This window comes from Ochotona princeps, chromosome 24 (genome assembly GCF_030435755.1).
Source record: "Ochotona princeps isolate mOchPri1 chromosome 24, mOchPri1.hap1, whole genome shotgun sequence".
Lineage (NCBI taxonomy): Eukaryota > Metazoa > Chordata > Mammalia > Lagomorpha > Ochotonidae > Ochotona > Ochotona princeps.
The window spans coordinates 12,264,881-12,279,911 of NC_080855.1; the positions used below are offsets into that span (position 1 = coordinate 12,264,881).

At 46.9% G+C, this 15,031-nt stretch overlaps 1 protein-coding gene across 23 annotated transcripts in view; it reads left to right on the top strand.

Moving 5' to 3' along the window:
- RBFOX1 (RNA binding fox-1 homolog 1) overlaps positions 1-15,031 on the top strand; it is a 1,600,707-nt gene that overhangs the window by 1,525,240 nt on the left and 60,436 nt on the right. For 16 of the 23 annotated variants that reach the window (XM_058681067.1, XM_058681061.1, XM_058681074.1 and 13 more), the window contains one exon: positions 4,142-4,222. The exons of the other annotated variants lie outside the window; for them this stretch is intronic. In XM_058681067.1, coding sequence (XP_058537050.1) covers positions 4,142-4,222 — 81 coding nt within the window. The remainder of the gene's footprint in view (positions 1-4,141; positions 4,223-15,031) is intronic. 23 annotated transcript variants of the gene reach the window in all.

The following is a 15,031-nucleotide window of genomic DNA, read 5'->3' on the forward strand; positions in this document are numbered from 1 at the left end:
CCGTGATTCCTGCCTTCTTGGAGTGGGTGGCTTCGGCCATTAAAAGGATCATTACAACTGAATCTAGATCAGCAGAGGAGGGAGAATGAACCTGGCCAGGCGGAGACAAATAGAGTTTCCCGGGGGAGGAGGCAGAGGGGTCTCAAAGAGAATTGTCTGCAGCGAGAGAGGGAACACATGAGAGCAGAAATGACCCGTACCCAAGCGGAGGGGTGTGAACCTGCACCAGCGCTCTGCTCTGGGTCCGACTCCCTCACCTAGGGGTTGGCAGTGTCAATGAAAAGTTGAAATGCATTCTCCTCTATGTCAATGATAGGAAACGTTTCTTCTAGGCCTCTCCATGCCCCCTCCCGTCACGTTGAGGGGTATCTGCAGGGGGTGCAGACCATGTTTGAACCTGGCGTCTAAGACTTTGACCAATGCCCTGGAGGGTTCCACATCCTGCTTGACAGTGGATGTGTAGACATCTTGTTGGAGATTGTGGTACAGAGGGAATATGTGAGACAGGCTTTGGAAATGGCTCTGAGTATTCCCAGACTGGTGCCTGTGGCTTGGAGCCTGTAGCTGCCAGTTACAGGGGTAGCAAGTAAGATACAAGGCTGCCCAGGCTTCATGTTCAACTGCACAAGTCAGCCTGTGAAGATCCAAGTAAGAGAGTAAATAAGTGAATGTCTTAGGCATAGCTTTGGATATAGCTGGACTTTAGGTGTACAAATGTACCACTATAAGCAATAGACACAGAAAGGTACCCCAAAGAACAGTTGATTGCACAAAGCACAACTTCAGCCAAGAATATAGAAATGGAGAGTTAATCTTTGAAAACATATTAGGATTCAGCCCTATTCATGCATGTCTCTGAGGGACAGGTATTTTGCTCAGTACTGGAGATCAAAAGATAAACATGATTAGGCTCTCCCCAAGGGGATTCTGTAGCTTATGAGACCAATATGTAAATAGGAAATTGTGATACAGCAGATAAAGACTCTGCCAGAAAGATTTTTTTTAAAGATACGATAAGAGGCTAGAAGAGTAATTATTCCACTCCTACGGGCTCGGAGGAAGTCACTTTTAAGCAATGTGGAAGCACCTAAGCTCTGAGGGTGGGCCAGATGACCTTGCTCACTCGAGCCTGTTTTATATAGAAGGTCGATTTCCTCTGGCTTCCTCAGCTAAGAGAGCGGGGATGTCCTAGAGGTCTCACGGCCTCCATGACCTCTGATTGCATTGCACTGTCACCAAAGAGCTGTGCTGAGATGGAGCTGAGAACTCCAGGCCAGCAGGAAAGCGTGCTGTTGATGTTGGTGGGTGATGTCTGTGCTGGCCAAGTGTGTGAGCTGGGCTTGTGTCTGTGCTGCAGTCATGAGGGGTGTGATGAGCGAGTCACAGCAGCCTAAGGTTAGACCTCGCGGCTGTAGCAGATGGCTTCTGGTTGTTGGGTGCAGGCAGGTGATCCATGCTGGGGGCTGGGGAGCCACCTGTGGATGCCTCCTCTTGCTCCTCCCTCGCTGTCTGAGGTGCTCCTTCGAACAGACACGCTTTATCTCAGAGATGCTTGGAGGTTCCAGCAGTGTTTTTTCTCTGCTGCTTTGTTTTTTGTTGAATTCAAAGCTTCTTTTTAAGAAAAGGTCAGAGGACTAGAGGAGTGGGCCATAAGTATTTTGCAAATTAAATTGGAGCTTTTTTTTTTTAGGTGAAGTAAAAAAAACCAAGTCCTGTGATTACATAGGTTTTACTTTGCAAAGGTCAACATATTTGCATAAAAAATACTTTTTCTGCTAATAGAGCAGTCAGAGTAGTTCGTTTCGTAGTGTCTTGGGATCCATGGAGTAATGAACATTAAGAAAGCTTTGCTGTGCCCTGCCAGGGTTTAGCTTTCTGAGAGAGAATCCGTGTTGTGTCCCAGTGGAATTCCACAAATTGCTCTGAGGATCCTGAAACTTGAGCCAAGGACTTGAATCACAGTGTCCTGAAGCTGTGGCTGCAGTTGGGCTATTTTTGTGTTGAAGCCCGGCACCCCAAGAAACTGCATTGAGGAGCTCTGTCCAAATCCACCTACCAGGGGCCTTGCTCCAGAAGATTCTGAGTGGATAGCTCTCCGTCTCTCCTATAGAAACATCAGTTTATCTCTCAGATTGCCAGTGATGAGTGAGTCGTACAGATTACTGCTGCAAGCTCACTCACAAGCACTTATTCATCAGGAGTTACTGCAGGGGAGGGGGCCTTCCCTTGGGGGTAGCTTGTCTCCCTTTGGTTGGCTTTACACCCCAGACTCCATCATCCGGAGACTGATTTGTTTGCCATCAAGTCCCAGTGTAATGCCAGTTACCTGCTGAGACTGGAAGTATGTTCCAAGGAGACAGAAGACCACGTGGAGGCTCATTCACATGTGTCGTCATAAGGCATTTTCAAGTGAAGAAGAAAACATTGGTCGTTACTGGGACCCTTACAAGCTCTAACTATGTTTGGGCACCCCAGGTCATTGCACCCTCTTGTGCAGGGATGTGTGGGAAGGGCTAGCGGGGTGTGGTAGTGACCCTCCTCCAGCTCTAAGCGTAGGATACTAAAAGAGAATGCCTAGGGGCTATTCTTTTGAGTCATTTCTGCTTGTGAAAGATTGGGTGGAATCGTCAGAGCTGGTGAGATAGGTTTGGAATCCTAATGAAATCTCTGTTTTGCCTGGAAAGGAGGCACAGGGCACGGAGGGTTGGGGTAAAATTTGCAGATGGCTCAGTGTGTCCCCTATGATGCATCTGGTTGATGCTGGTACCTAGAGGAGAGTGGAGTTCAGGAAAGGAGAGAACTTTGAGAAGGGAGCCTGCATGACTATCCGTTAAGAACATTACAGTGCAGTTCCGCTCTGTGCCAGAATCTCACTCGCTTTGTAAATGATACTTGTACTTAGTCATGTCTGTGTGTGTGTTTTGGGGCGGAGGGTTAGATGGGGATTCGGCAGGACTGGTGAGTCTTCCAGAGTGTAGGAGCATGCGCCTGGAAGGCAGGCAGGCTTCCATGTGATTGCTTTCCTGTTGCAATTATAACAGGGAGATACAAAAACAAACAGGGGTGGGGGGAGTGGTTGACCTTACCCAGGCAGGGAAGTCAACAGAAACAACAGGACAGAGCTTCCCTCTTTAGTAATGGGCTTAAAATGCCTCAGAGGTCTGCCTCACTCTTAGGGGAGTCTCTGAGTTGGAGCTCTGCAACCACAGCAGCGTAGAATTGATATCCCTGAGGATTCCTGACCCTGACCATCCTTGGAGGAGGTGGTTGTTCAAAACATGGCATAGATGAAAGAGGTGTCTCGGGACATGCTGCTCTTCCCTGCTGTAAAATTCCATTTTGCAAGGATAAGCCCAGTGTCCTTCGCTTTACGTCGGGCGGAGGCCAGTGTCTGCTGCAGTGCAGCAGCGGCCTGCAGGGTTAGTGACACAGCCTTCCCAGCTGGGCAGCAGCAAGCTCTAGGGAGAAAACTGGAAATGCAAAAGGCCAAGACTGTCTCATCTGGCATCCACCACGGGGCCAGGTGGGCCATGGGATGGCAAAAGTTGCATTGCCTTGCTGCTTTGCTCATGTCCTTCCTCTGATGAAGCAAAGCTTGGGGGTAAGGAAAGCCTTCCCCAAAGATAGCATTGCCTATGCTTGCTGTTCACGAAGTGCTGACCACACTCCAGCCCCTGCCATGTACACGTCTCCAGTTGCAGGACTCAACACCCACTTGGGAGGTAGGTATGTTTATCCCTGTTCTCCAGTAGGAAATGCTGAGGCACAGAGAGGTACAGGGACTTAACCAGGTCACACAGGAACCTGGTGTTTGAGTCAGACTGACCCTCAAACCTTCTGGTATTTCTGACATTTCCTTTGGAACTGGCCATGGTACTTCCATTCCTGACCTGAGACTCAGTTCTGGGGCCTCACTCCACACCCAGGGAAACAGCATGCGGTTGATATGTGGGGTGCAGGGTGGGTGTTCATGGATTACCTCTGGCTAAGTTAGGGGGCTCCCTCGGGTATCCTCACCATGCGCTCTGGAATGTGGCTGTGTTTTCATTTCTCTACCTTTCTCGCGTGCGTTGCTGTGGTTGCTATCAGGTGTAGTGTGCCTGTACCCAAACCAGATACCGTCTCTCTCTCTCTTTCGTAGGCACCGTGCTGTTGTGCCAGGCAAACCAGGAGGGATCCTCCATGTACAGTGCCCCCAGTTCACTTGTATATACTTCTGCAAGTAAGCCCACTTCCGTGGCTCTTTTTGTTTCTGTGACGTCAGAGTCCTGTCCCCTGCCTGCCATGTGTGTTCTCATCCCATCCTCCCCCCCCAACCCCTCCCCCCATATGACTCTCAACCAGACGGAGTCGACATCAAGCATGTTTCTGTTTATTCCATGTGGCTGTAGCATCCTCCCTCCACTCGCTCTCATCCACATCCAAATCCTCACTTCCAGACATCCCAGCCATCCTTTATTGGACCGGCTGGATCTGGTCCAGTGGATGGGACGTGGCATTGAGGTGTGGAGAGGATGGGGTGGGGAAAGATGGGATGCTCTGATTCATTGCCTGCTTCCTGTTCACAGTGTTGCCTATTAATATGAAAATCATTTAAGTAAAATTTGGCAGGCCATCCTCGTGGCACCCTAGCCCAGTCTGTCGGTCTGAAGCATGATCGGGTCCCTGTGGGGAGTGTGACTTGCTCATGCCTGGTGTTCTGTTTGTTGGTATGATCCCATCAAGGAGGAGGAGAGTGAAAAATGTGGTTTCTCCTGCATTTAATTGGATGGAAAACAGCACACTGTTGCCATTTAAAAATAAGACGACTGCTTAATGCTCCAATGGTTATCATGTACTTGAGGGAGGAGACCAAGAACACATATAGAAGAAAGGTCAGAACACTGATGTGGAAGGGTCCAAGGTTCCTCTGCTTGGAATGCGTGCCCTACCCCTCCCAGGTTCCAGAGCAGGTGGAATAGTAACCTGCCTCTGACTGCCACAGTGTCCCGCTTCGTTTGTCCCACGTCAGTCTCCCAACCAGAGCCAAGATTTGATCAACTCTCTGTGTGTATCCCATGAAATTTCTACATGCGCAAAGTGAGTCCCCATTAGTGCGCAGATAATTGGAACACACTTGTGAGATTGTGGGGAGAAAGGAGAGGGTTCTGAGACTCCTGCCCTTCAGTTTCCAAAGTGTGAGGCTGAGGCTGAGGCAGCCATGTGCCCCTCAGAAGCCAAAACCTACCTGTATTGGCAAGGAATGTCCTGTTTGGGCTGCAGGAATACATGCTCACTTGGCACTAGGACTGTGACATCACCGCATGTGTGCCCAGGCTCCGTCTTGTTGCTCCTCTCAAAGCCTGTGCCAGGTAGGTGGTAAAATGCTTGCTGTTTGCCAAGGAGCCTCAGGGCATTGAGTGAAGGGTGTCACCAGGATCTCACAGCCAGGATGTAGTAGATGTAGTTCTTGAACTTGAAGGTATCACCCAGCCTTCAGCTGCCTTTTTGGGACCTCAGTTCCGGCACAGTATAGGGGAACTGAAGCTTCTCATTAATGTTTTAATTGATGCAATATCAACTATCCATGTGGAGTTAATGGTTATATTGGAAAGCATGGATCTGTACAACTATGGCCTGTTTATACGAGAGAATTTCACAAAGTTCATGGGAAATGAAATTAGAAATGTGGCTTTCTTTCAAAATAGTTTGGAAGTCCATGCATGCATTTTTCACAATTTACATTTTCTACATATTGCAGAACATTTTGCACTGGAAACACTTTGCACCAAAACAAACTCATACATTTATTTTAAAAATGTTTATTTAATTGGAAGAGCAACCAATGAATAGACAGAATGACAGCTTCGCTGTGCTGGTTCACTCCCCAAATGACTGCCATGGCCACACCCGAACCAGTGCGATGCCTAGAGCTGGAGTTCCATGCAGGTTTCCCCATGTTTGCCAGAAGCCTAGATAACTGTAGCATCATCTGCCTTGCCAGGTGCCTTAGCAGGAGCTGGGTAAGAAGTGGAGCAGCCCAGATTGCAATTGGCTCTCAAGGGATGTAGTGTAGCAGATGGCAGCACAGCCCAGGACAACATAGTGCCTGCCCCATGCGTCCTTTTAATTCCATGTTTGCCATGAACTTTTCAGAGTATTTTCATACTGGAGTTTTCTTCAGAAAAGTAAACTCTTGAAATGTGCTAGTTTGAGGTGACAGAGCTATTCTAAAGAACTTTGGGCAATGCTTGTGTCCTGGCTGTTAGACAGGGTCGCGTTACTCCAGTTGTCCATGGCAGAATACCTGAGCCTACCAAGGGGCGGATCTGCTGACACCCAGGCCAGCCGATTGCAGAGCCCACCAGGCAAGGCCTGGCTGTGACTCTTCGGTGTGGCCTGTGAGCTAAGGGTGGTTTGCAGATAGTGCAAGGCTTACAAAGACAAACAGAAACTAATGAGAATGATGGGTGGAGATGTAGATGGCTGTTCAAATCTACAGTGTCAGGCCAATTGACTCTTCAGAGGCAAAGTGTACCAATCCTGGCTGTAAAGGTCTGTTGTTCAGAAAGTGACCATGCGCGTCAGTGTATCCAATTACACCATTTGTTCTCACCTTAAAAATTTGTGACTTCAGAAACTAAGTGGACATTCTCAATACTCTTCCTCTTATAATCATGTGGCCTGAGTACTTTTCATCTTATCACTTGCATTACTGTTCATACTAATCATCCTTTATGAAAATAGGCGAATGGCCCCATGATGTTCTGTTGTTTAGTTATCTTATGATCTGTCTGTTCTCCTTCATTGAGTACTTAGGTTCAAGGCCATTTTTTCAACCATTCCAGGAGGAAAACAAATCAGTGTCCTTTACATACATACCAGTCCCATCCCATTGAAGGACAGGCTTTTTTACAGTAAGAAATTTCAGTGGTGGCTTTCAGAATGGCGATCTCAGTCACTCACTCATCTGAGGTGGAAACCCGTGTTGCCACCTGTCCTTCTCCACTTGAGTGGCTCGAGTCCTTGGGATTAAGTCCATCCTCCAGCTGTGCAGTGATGCTCAAAGTACAAGCTGCATGCTCATTCCTGAGATAACACTGCTGGGGGTTGTCTCTCCTTGAAGTGTTTTGGTCCAGGCTGTCTCCAGATAACCGACTACTTTGAAATGTCCATTTGGAACTTTTCCAGCTCTTTAAAGTATAATTCTGGCTCGTTGTCACTCCCCATTGCCTTAAGCAGTTTAACCAATGTGTAAGACATATTCTTATGCAGACACACAGTCATGAACATGTGTGTGCCTACACACACACACATACACACACACACGCATTCCCGGGGTTTCCCTCTCCTCTCCAGGTCTGACTTAAGAGGCTGAGAGCCAGACGTCTTATCTTTGAGAATATATAGGTGCAGTCTCTCTCTGTCTGAGAATCCAGCCGTCTTCCTCAAGGCTCAGGTGCCCTTATTTCTGAGTCATGTAGGATACTCTTGATTTTTACCTGGCAAATGCATGTACATCTCATTTTAATAATTGTGTTTCTGATGAAAGATGTGTATAAATATATGCTTACAAGTCAAATCCTGCATGTCTGCCTAATTCTGAGATTATGTTGAAGTTTTGTGAGTTTTTCTTTTGCTCTAAGTCTAACTGGCCATGGTGTTTTTAGACTTAAATCACCCCTCTTCCTAGTCTTATAGTTAATAATCTGTAAATAACAACTTTAAATGCAGCAGGAAGATGGTTTTTAAAGGAACCCTGCTGGATAAATCCATAATGAAAATAATTCCTACTGAAGTTTCGTAGTATTCTTTTTCTTTGTTTTTAAGGCAGTTACAGAGAAAGAAAGCGAGGGAGAGAGAGATTTTCCATCTACTGGTTTATTCATCAAGTGGCCACAAGGGGATCGTGGCAGATCTGAAGTCAGGAGCCAAGAGCTTCCTCCAGATCTTCCTTGTGGGTGCAGCAGCCCAAGGACTTGAGCCATCCTACCCTGTTTTCCCAGTCACATTTCCAGGGAGTTTGAAAGGAAGAGAAGCAGCCAGGACCTGAGCTGGGAACTTTATGGGATACCAGCATTGCAAACAGCAGCCTAACCCATTAAATCACAGTGCTACCCTAAGTTATGTAGTTTCTAAGATGCATTTTTATATGATGGCTTTTTCACCCGTAAGTGAAGCATCCTGTTGTAGGACCTGGGACCCATGTGCACTTAAAGGGAGATGTTTTATTTATGACTTCATGTCAGTACAACCTAACCTCACAGATTATCCCATTTCACCCCAGATGGTCTCACTCATCTCCAAACTTTATGCCACTTTGAAGCTGTAGTTCCAGATGCATCATGGAGTATCAGGAATTCTCTTACATGTCCTAATAAGTCAGTCAGTCTTCAGGGGCTAAAATAGAACTACTTTCCATCCAAATTCAATGAAGTCAGAGCAAAATATCAGGGATTTTGGCAAAACTATCTTGTTCCAAATGCCAAACATTTATTATTAATATTTTAAAGCAAACCTTGAGCAACAAACACTGTGACCCTTTGTAAACAGTGTGGGGCTGTCCTGGTGGCCTAGGCTTCCCGATTCCACAATCAGCTCATCCTGCCAAGGGGGAAGTCCCTAACTGTGAGGCCAGTAGTGCCACTAGCATACAGTGAGCAGTTAACATTACAGTCAATTCCACGCAGAAACAGATAAAGAGCATCTCATCTCCTCCAGTTGCAGCTGTGACCTCTGTACCCCAACAGTTGGATGTTGGGAGGTTCATCACTTGATCCATGAATGGAGATGTCCACTTCGGACTCAGATTAGCTAAGAGAGCTGTCACTCCTTATCTGCATGAGAAGTAGATGTTTCCAGAAGCAGATAAAATGTCAACTGTATTTGGTAGTTAGCACTGTTTTGTCAGTATGTTTTAAATGACAAAGGTGACACGTGCCCGTGGTAAGCAGTTGAGCCTGCTTGGAATTCCACCCCTGGTTGGAATGAGGCTGTAGCAGTGTATTCTCGCTTCAGCCAGGAGCCTGTACCTTGGCAGTGCCTGTGGACTCCTGCAGAGTGCACTTGCATGTTTTCTGTCTGGGAATTCAACGTGGGACAGCGCATGTCTACAGCGGAGCAAGTGTGTTAGTAGTTAGATTTTATGCAGCTCAACCCTCATGACCTCTTTTTTTTTTCTTAAGATTTATTTTATTTTAACCCTCCTGACTTTTTATCAATCTAACCACACACCTCCTTCCCGAAAATCTGTCCCATCGGGGGACGTGCGCTTGAACGCATGACTTGGGAAGAGGGGTACCCTGTTGAGTCCATAGTGAACACCTTGCTGAAGGTGGGACAGCTGTGCTCATCGAGAGCCAGAAAGTCTTCCTGTAGAGATTTCTGTAGGGTTCCATTTTGCTTATTCATGCAGGGAAGCATATTTACAGTTCTGTGGAGCTCACAGCTGAAGTAAATGCACACCTGGACAGATCCCAAAGGTTAAGGCACACATTCACTCCCCTGATCCATCAGCCGCTCCCGAAGTGGTGCACAGGCAAATCCTGGGACCCCAGGTACTCTCCCAATGCAGAACTAACTCCTTGCTGTTCGCTTGCATGAAATGCAAGGACAAGAGGTGGTGTCAAAGTTTTTAATTGATATACTAATTGCAGATTTTACGGAAGTAATTGTGTGGAATTCATAAAGCGGTGATTCAGGTGGCAGGGGCATGCATAAATCAGGCCGACTCTGCTCTACTTTGGGATAATTGATAGAACTTCCACTGGTGTCTGTGACTAAAATGAGAGCCTGAATTAATCTATAGCTTCCCCGGTCTCCCACTCCATGCGGAACGTCTGCAGCCTGAGTCAGTGTTAACAGACTGTCAGGCGCAGGTCTCTATGTTGGAGAAGTTGCCAGGAAAATGAACATCTTTGTGCATCCTTTTTTTTCTTTTCTGATATTTTCTTGAAGTGTTGCTCAACAAAGTATCCCGGGACTTAGGGTGAACAGGGAGACATGCCAGACGAAATTTTAATGATTGCCAAAAATGCAGTAATCCAGACAGTGTTTTCTTGTGATATTTTCAAAGTCAGACATAATGAAAAAAGGCATGAGGAACAAAATGCTGAAAATCACCACGAAGACCAGGCACGTTTGCCGATTGTTTCCTTCCACAACCTCAGGACCCAAAAGGCTCAGTGTGATGTTTTTCTCTTATCTTCACATTCTATTTCTGAATCATACCCAATGAAGTGCACACACATGTACAGGTTATGAGGTATTTCTGTACACATACACGTGTTAATGTCCAACATGAACACATTTTTTATGTAATAGTGTGGTCAAAGTGAACACACGCACACACATTAATTTCATTTGAGGAAGAGGTTTGGCCATGATTAAGCATGCATCCTGCACCCACGCACCGGGTGTTCATGTTGGTCTCTAGCCCAGGAGGTGGGAGATGACCGCTCCACCAATTGGGTTTCTGCCACCCACATGGCAGACCTGGATCCGGTCCCCTTCCCACCACCCTGACTTTCTGCCTGTCAGGGAAATGAAGATGATTTTTATTAAAACTTTTTATTGGGGGGGCCTGGGTTGGTATAGCAGTTAAGGTAAACCTGGGCTGCCTGTGTCCCAGATTGGAATGCTTGACTTGGCATCCTGGCTCCACTTCTAAGTCTAGCTCCCTGCCTGTGTGGCAGGCACCAGGGAGAGCTCACATCCCGGCTCCTCCTTCCCACATGGGAGGAGTGGAGTAAGCTATAGGTTCTTGGGTTCAGTCTTGCCCTGCTCTTGCTGTTTCTGGCATTTAGGAAGAGAATCACCAGATGGAAGATCTCTCTCATGCCTTTCAAAACAAAAACGTTAAACATTGCAATGAATATGATTTCTAATAGTTTAAGTTTGAGAGGAGGACCTATCTCCCTTCTGCTTTCTCTTACCACAAATATCCGTTCACAATGGTCAAGACTGGGCTTGGCAGAAGCCAGGAGTCAGGAACTCTTTGCACAATCATTTGATGTTGTGAACACATAATTTGACTTCTGAGATCTGTGTCCATCGCTGAACCCAGATTGCCAGCTGCCGAGAGCCTCTGCCGGGTGTCCGCCTAGTTGTTAGCTCTGTCACAGCACACACCGGGTTTAGCGGTCGGGGGTTGTGCACAGTTGGACACAGTGGTTTGGCAGCTTCCCGCCATCAGTGAACTCCAGCAACTCTTGCTGATGTGATGGGAAGCCTGTCTCTTTGCTGCTCTGCCCTGCTGTCCACACAACCCAGAGTGGCACTGACATGCTACTAACAAGTGATTGGAAGAGCTTGTGACTGGCTCTCAGGGTTGCTCAGTTCTCCCACTCAGAGTGAGTCTATAATAGCTTCATTTGTATTTTTGATTTCCAGTGTCGCATGCCGACTCCTTCACTGACACGTGGGGTTATTTTATAGATCTGCTTTTACCAGTTTTAGAGTTTATTCCCCGCCCACCCCCCACACACATACACACACATATACACTAGCCAGAGATTCCACATCTTTAAAGACAAAGATGTGCAGAGAGGAGCCCACATTTCAGGCAGCTGTTTGGTCTCAGCACCAAATGCTTGCTCTTGCTTGGCTCTTATGGCCCTTGGGTTATTAATCTCAATGCATAGCTGTGGCTTTCGTCTTTCCCAAGATGGGGTTTCTGTTGTTGCAGAAAGCTGCCATCCCGTGGTGTGCCCCCAAACACCTGATTTGTCTTGATATTTCCTTTTCAGAAATACATATGACAGATAAGGAGTCACTGGAGAATGCGTTTGCTTTGTGTCAGACAGATATTAAAACAATAAGCTCTGTTGCCCTGGGATTCCCACGCACACACAGCCAGAGAACAAGGCCGAGATGAGGTGTTCCTGAAAGGCTTCACGGTAGTCGTTTGGAGGAATTCCCTGGAAACACCTAGGCCTGTGATAGCATTGACATAAAGTATTTTTTTTAAGATGTATTTATTTTTATTGCAAAGTCAGATATATAGAGAGAAGAGACAGAGAGGAAGATCTTCTGTCCGATGATTCACTCCCCAAGTGACCGCAACAGCAGGTGCTGCGCTAATCCGAAGCCAGGAACCAGAAACCTCCTCTCCCAGGTCTCCCACGTGGGTGCAGGGTCCCAAGGCTTTGGGCCGTCTTCGACTGCTTTCCCAGACCACAAGCAGGGAGCTGGATGGGAAGTGGGACTGCTGGGATTAGAACCGGTGCCCATATGGGATACTGGTGCGTTCAAGGTGAGAACTTTAGCTGCTAGGCCATTGTGCTGGGCCCAACATAAAGTTTTTTTTTTTTTTTTAATGCTCACATTTTCTTAAGAGCTTGTAAAGTTCCCACATTTAAGCCCTTGAAATGATTACCCTCCTCCAGCCCCAAATCTTCTAATAGTAGGTTGTTTTGAGAGTTTATTTTTTAGGCACCTTGCTGTACTTTGTTTTCCCCTAAACTATTTTGAACTTAAAAAGAGAAATGCTTGAATGTGGGAGATACAGGGCCAAGGAAAGATGCTGTTTGTTTCCCTGGCCATAAAGGAGAGCAGTTTGATGCCTTGGAGCAGGTGCATACTCATCAGGAACTTGGCTTTGCAAATTGGGCCAAGTTCTCTCTGAGTCTGCAGACCTGGGAATTAACTTCTTCAGAGAAAGTGTATCCTAGCCCCCTTCTTCCCCTGGCCTTATTTCTGTTCCAATCCCCAGGCTTAGTGAAAGATGCTTGGAGGAAGTGGGGTTAGCACTCTTTGAAGGAAAGAGAGACTGGTATAGTTCATTTAAGTTTGATTAATTGAACACTGTATTAACTATTTGTTTACTAATTATTTATTGAACTATTGAAACCTCTTGAACAGGACCCTCAGAGCCCCACATTGGGGATCCCGGGGTGGTGTCGGGTGGCTGGACACAGGGTGCAGAGACGTTTGGGAGGCTCAGTGTGGCTTCTCTCTTTTTCTTTCCCCTTCGCCCAGGTGCAGAAAGGCCCTTGTCACCCTAATCAACTATGTAAAAATTATCAAAAAATTTTTGAAAAGAACACCAAAACCACCATTTAATCAAATCATGGTTTTATCTGCCTAAAAACACTTCAACTGAAGAACTAGTTACTGTCACTGGAGAACTTGGGAAATATGAAGCTGCAGCCTCAGAACCCAGTAACTTGCCACATTTTTACGATCTGTCTCCTTGGGTTTTGTTGACATGCAGTGTCAGTGCTTTGACAACTAATTGACTAACTGCTTTTCGTGTAAAGACAAACAAGCCCAGGAGAAACCACCTCAGCAGGCACCATGACTGTGAGTGTATGCATCGCTACCCTTACCCACGGCTAGGCTTGAGAAGGCTGGGTTTCGCCAACAAGTCCTAGTCCCTAGTATTGGTTTTCAGATGCTTCCTCTGAGTTACAAGGTGGTTTAGTGAAAAGAACAAGACCTGAGCTTCAGCCATCATGCTGGCCCCAGCTGTGTGACCATGGTCGTGTCTGTAATGAGATCTCTTAGGGAAACCCCTTTCCAGCCGCTAGAGGCATTTTAGGTCCTCAAGTGAATGGCTACTCTGTATTTCTTAGCATACTCATCTCCTCCTGGATTCTGAACATTGACCAAGGAAGTGAGTTAGGGAAGTTTATTCTGGTCCAGAGACTGGCCAGCCAGGCCACTTCCCAGTGGTCCTCTTTATGTGTTAAAGGTTTTTGGGGGATTCCAACTGGATTATCAGATGGGAGCCCCTGAGGTCAAAATGAACCTGTCCTCCAAGTAATGCCCAAAAGAACAGGACTCAGTTTAAGCTTAAAGGCCTTTGCCCAAAAGCAAACTGCTCTTACTGTGGACCTGACCTCCAAGGGCTGTGGTAGCCACAGGGAACCCTGGAATGTGCAGCCCAGACAAAGGAAACGGATTTGTCTCACTTGCCCTCTTTTCTACCTGGAGATACACTGAGCTTGCAGTTTGAGCCAGCTGTTGTATCTTCAATGCTGTAACAGTTAAAACTTGAATGTGTGTGCACATTCCATAAAGTAATTATTTATATAGATTTTACATTTCTTTTTTTCGCCATGACTGCTTAGGGAAAACAAAAGTCATGGGCCAAGTCATGGGCCATCAGAACAAGTTTCTTCAAGCTAGTAGCTTGTGACAAATTGCTTTGTCTTGGTTACAGTAGATGTCAGTATGCCAGTTCTTTGCAGTATCCCTTCCAAGGGAGGAAACCCACTTGCAAATGTGCACCTCTGTCCTGCTCCAAGATTGAGAGGCGATCTCATTTTGCTGAATGAAATGTGACAAAAATCTTGCCCCGGGGGAAGGGGACGGGTGGCAGCGGTGTTGTCAGTAACTGCGAGTAGACTGAACACAAGCATCTCTTCACCACTGTAAAATGCATCACTCAGAGCGGCTGCTGCCTGAGTGCCACGTGGGCCCATTTGTAGCCTTAGAGGAAAGGGGCCAAGGTGACAGAGGGAGGTACACAGAGACAACGTGGCAGTGACTTAGCTCCATGCTGCTGTCCTCCGTCAGTGTCACGCTGGGCCAGTTGATCACAGCATGTCCATGTGGGTGAGGTCTGTGTAGCTTTGTAAATTTGAGTAGTTGTGTATGTCTAAATCAAAGGCAGAGAGAGAGAAGAGAAAGCATGCCATGGAGAGATCAGTATTTCATCTGCTGGTTCACACTTCAGCCGAGACCTCTGCTGGCTGGCTGAGTCCGGATCCCAACATGGCTGGGTTATATGCACTACCTCCTGTTTCTCTCTCTCTCTCTCTCTCTCTCTCTCTCTCTCTCTCTCTCTCTCTCTCTCTCTCTCTCTCAGACACACACACACACACACACACACACACACACACACACACACACACACTGACACCCAGATGTGAAGATAAATGCCGGTGGCAAAAAGGACCAGCTTGCCTTTGGATGACTGGGGAACGTAAATCAGCAGCCATCCCTATGGCCTGTTCAAATCAGCATCAGAGGGGTAGAGCCTTTCCAGTCATCTTGAAGTGTTGGAACATAAATACGTGTAAGGGAACTGGCCCAGCAGCACCTCCCC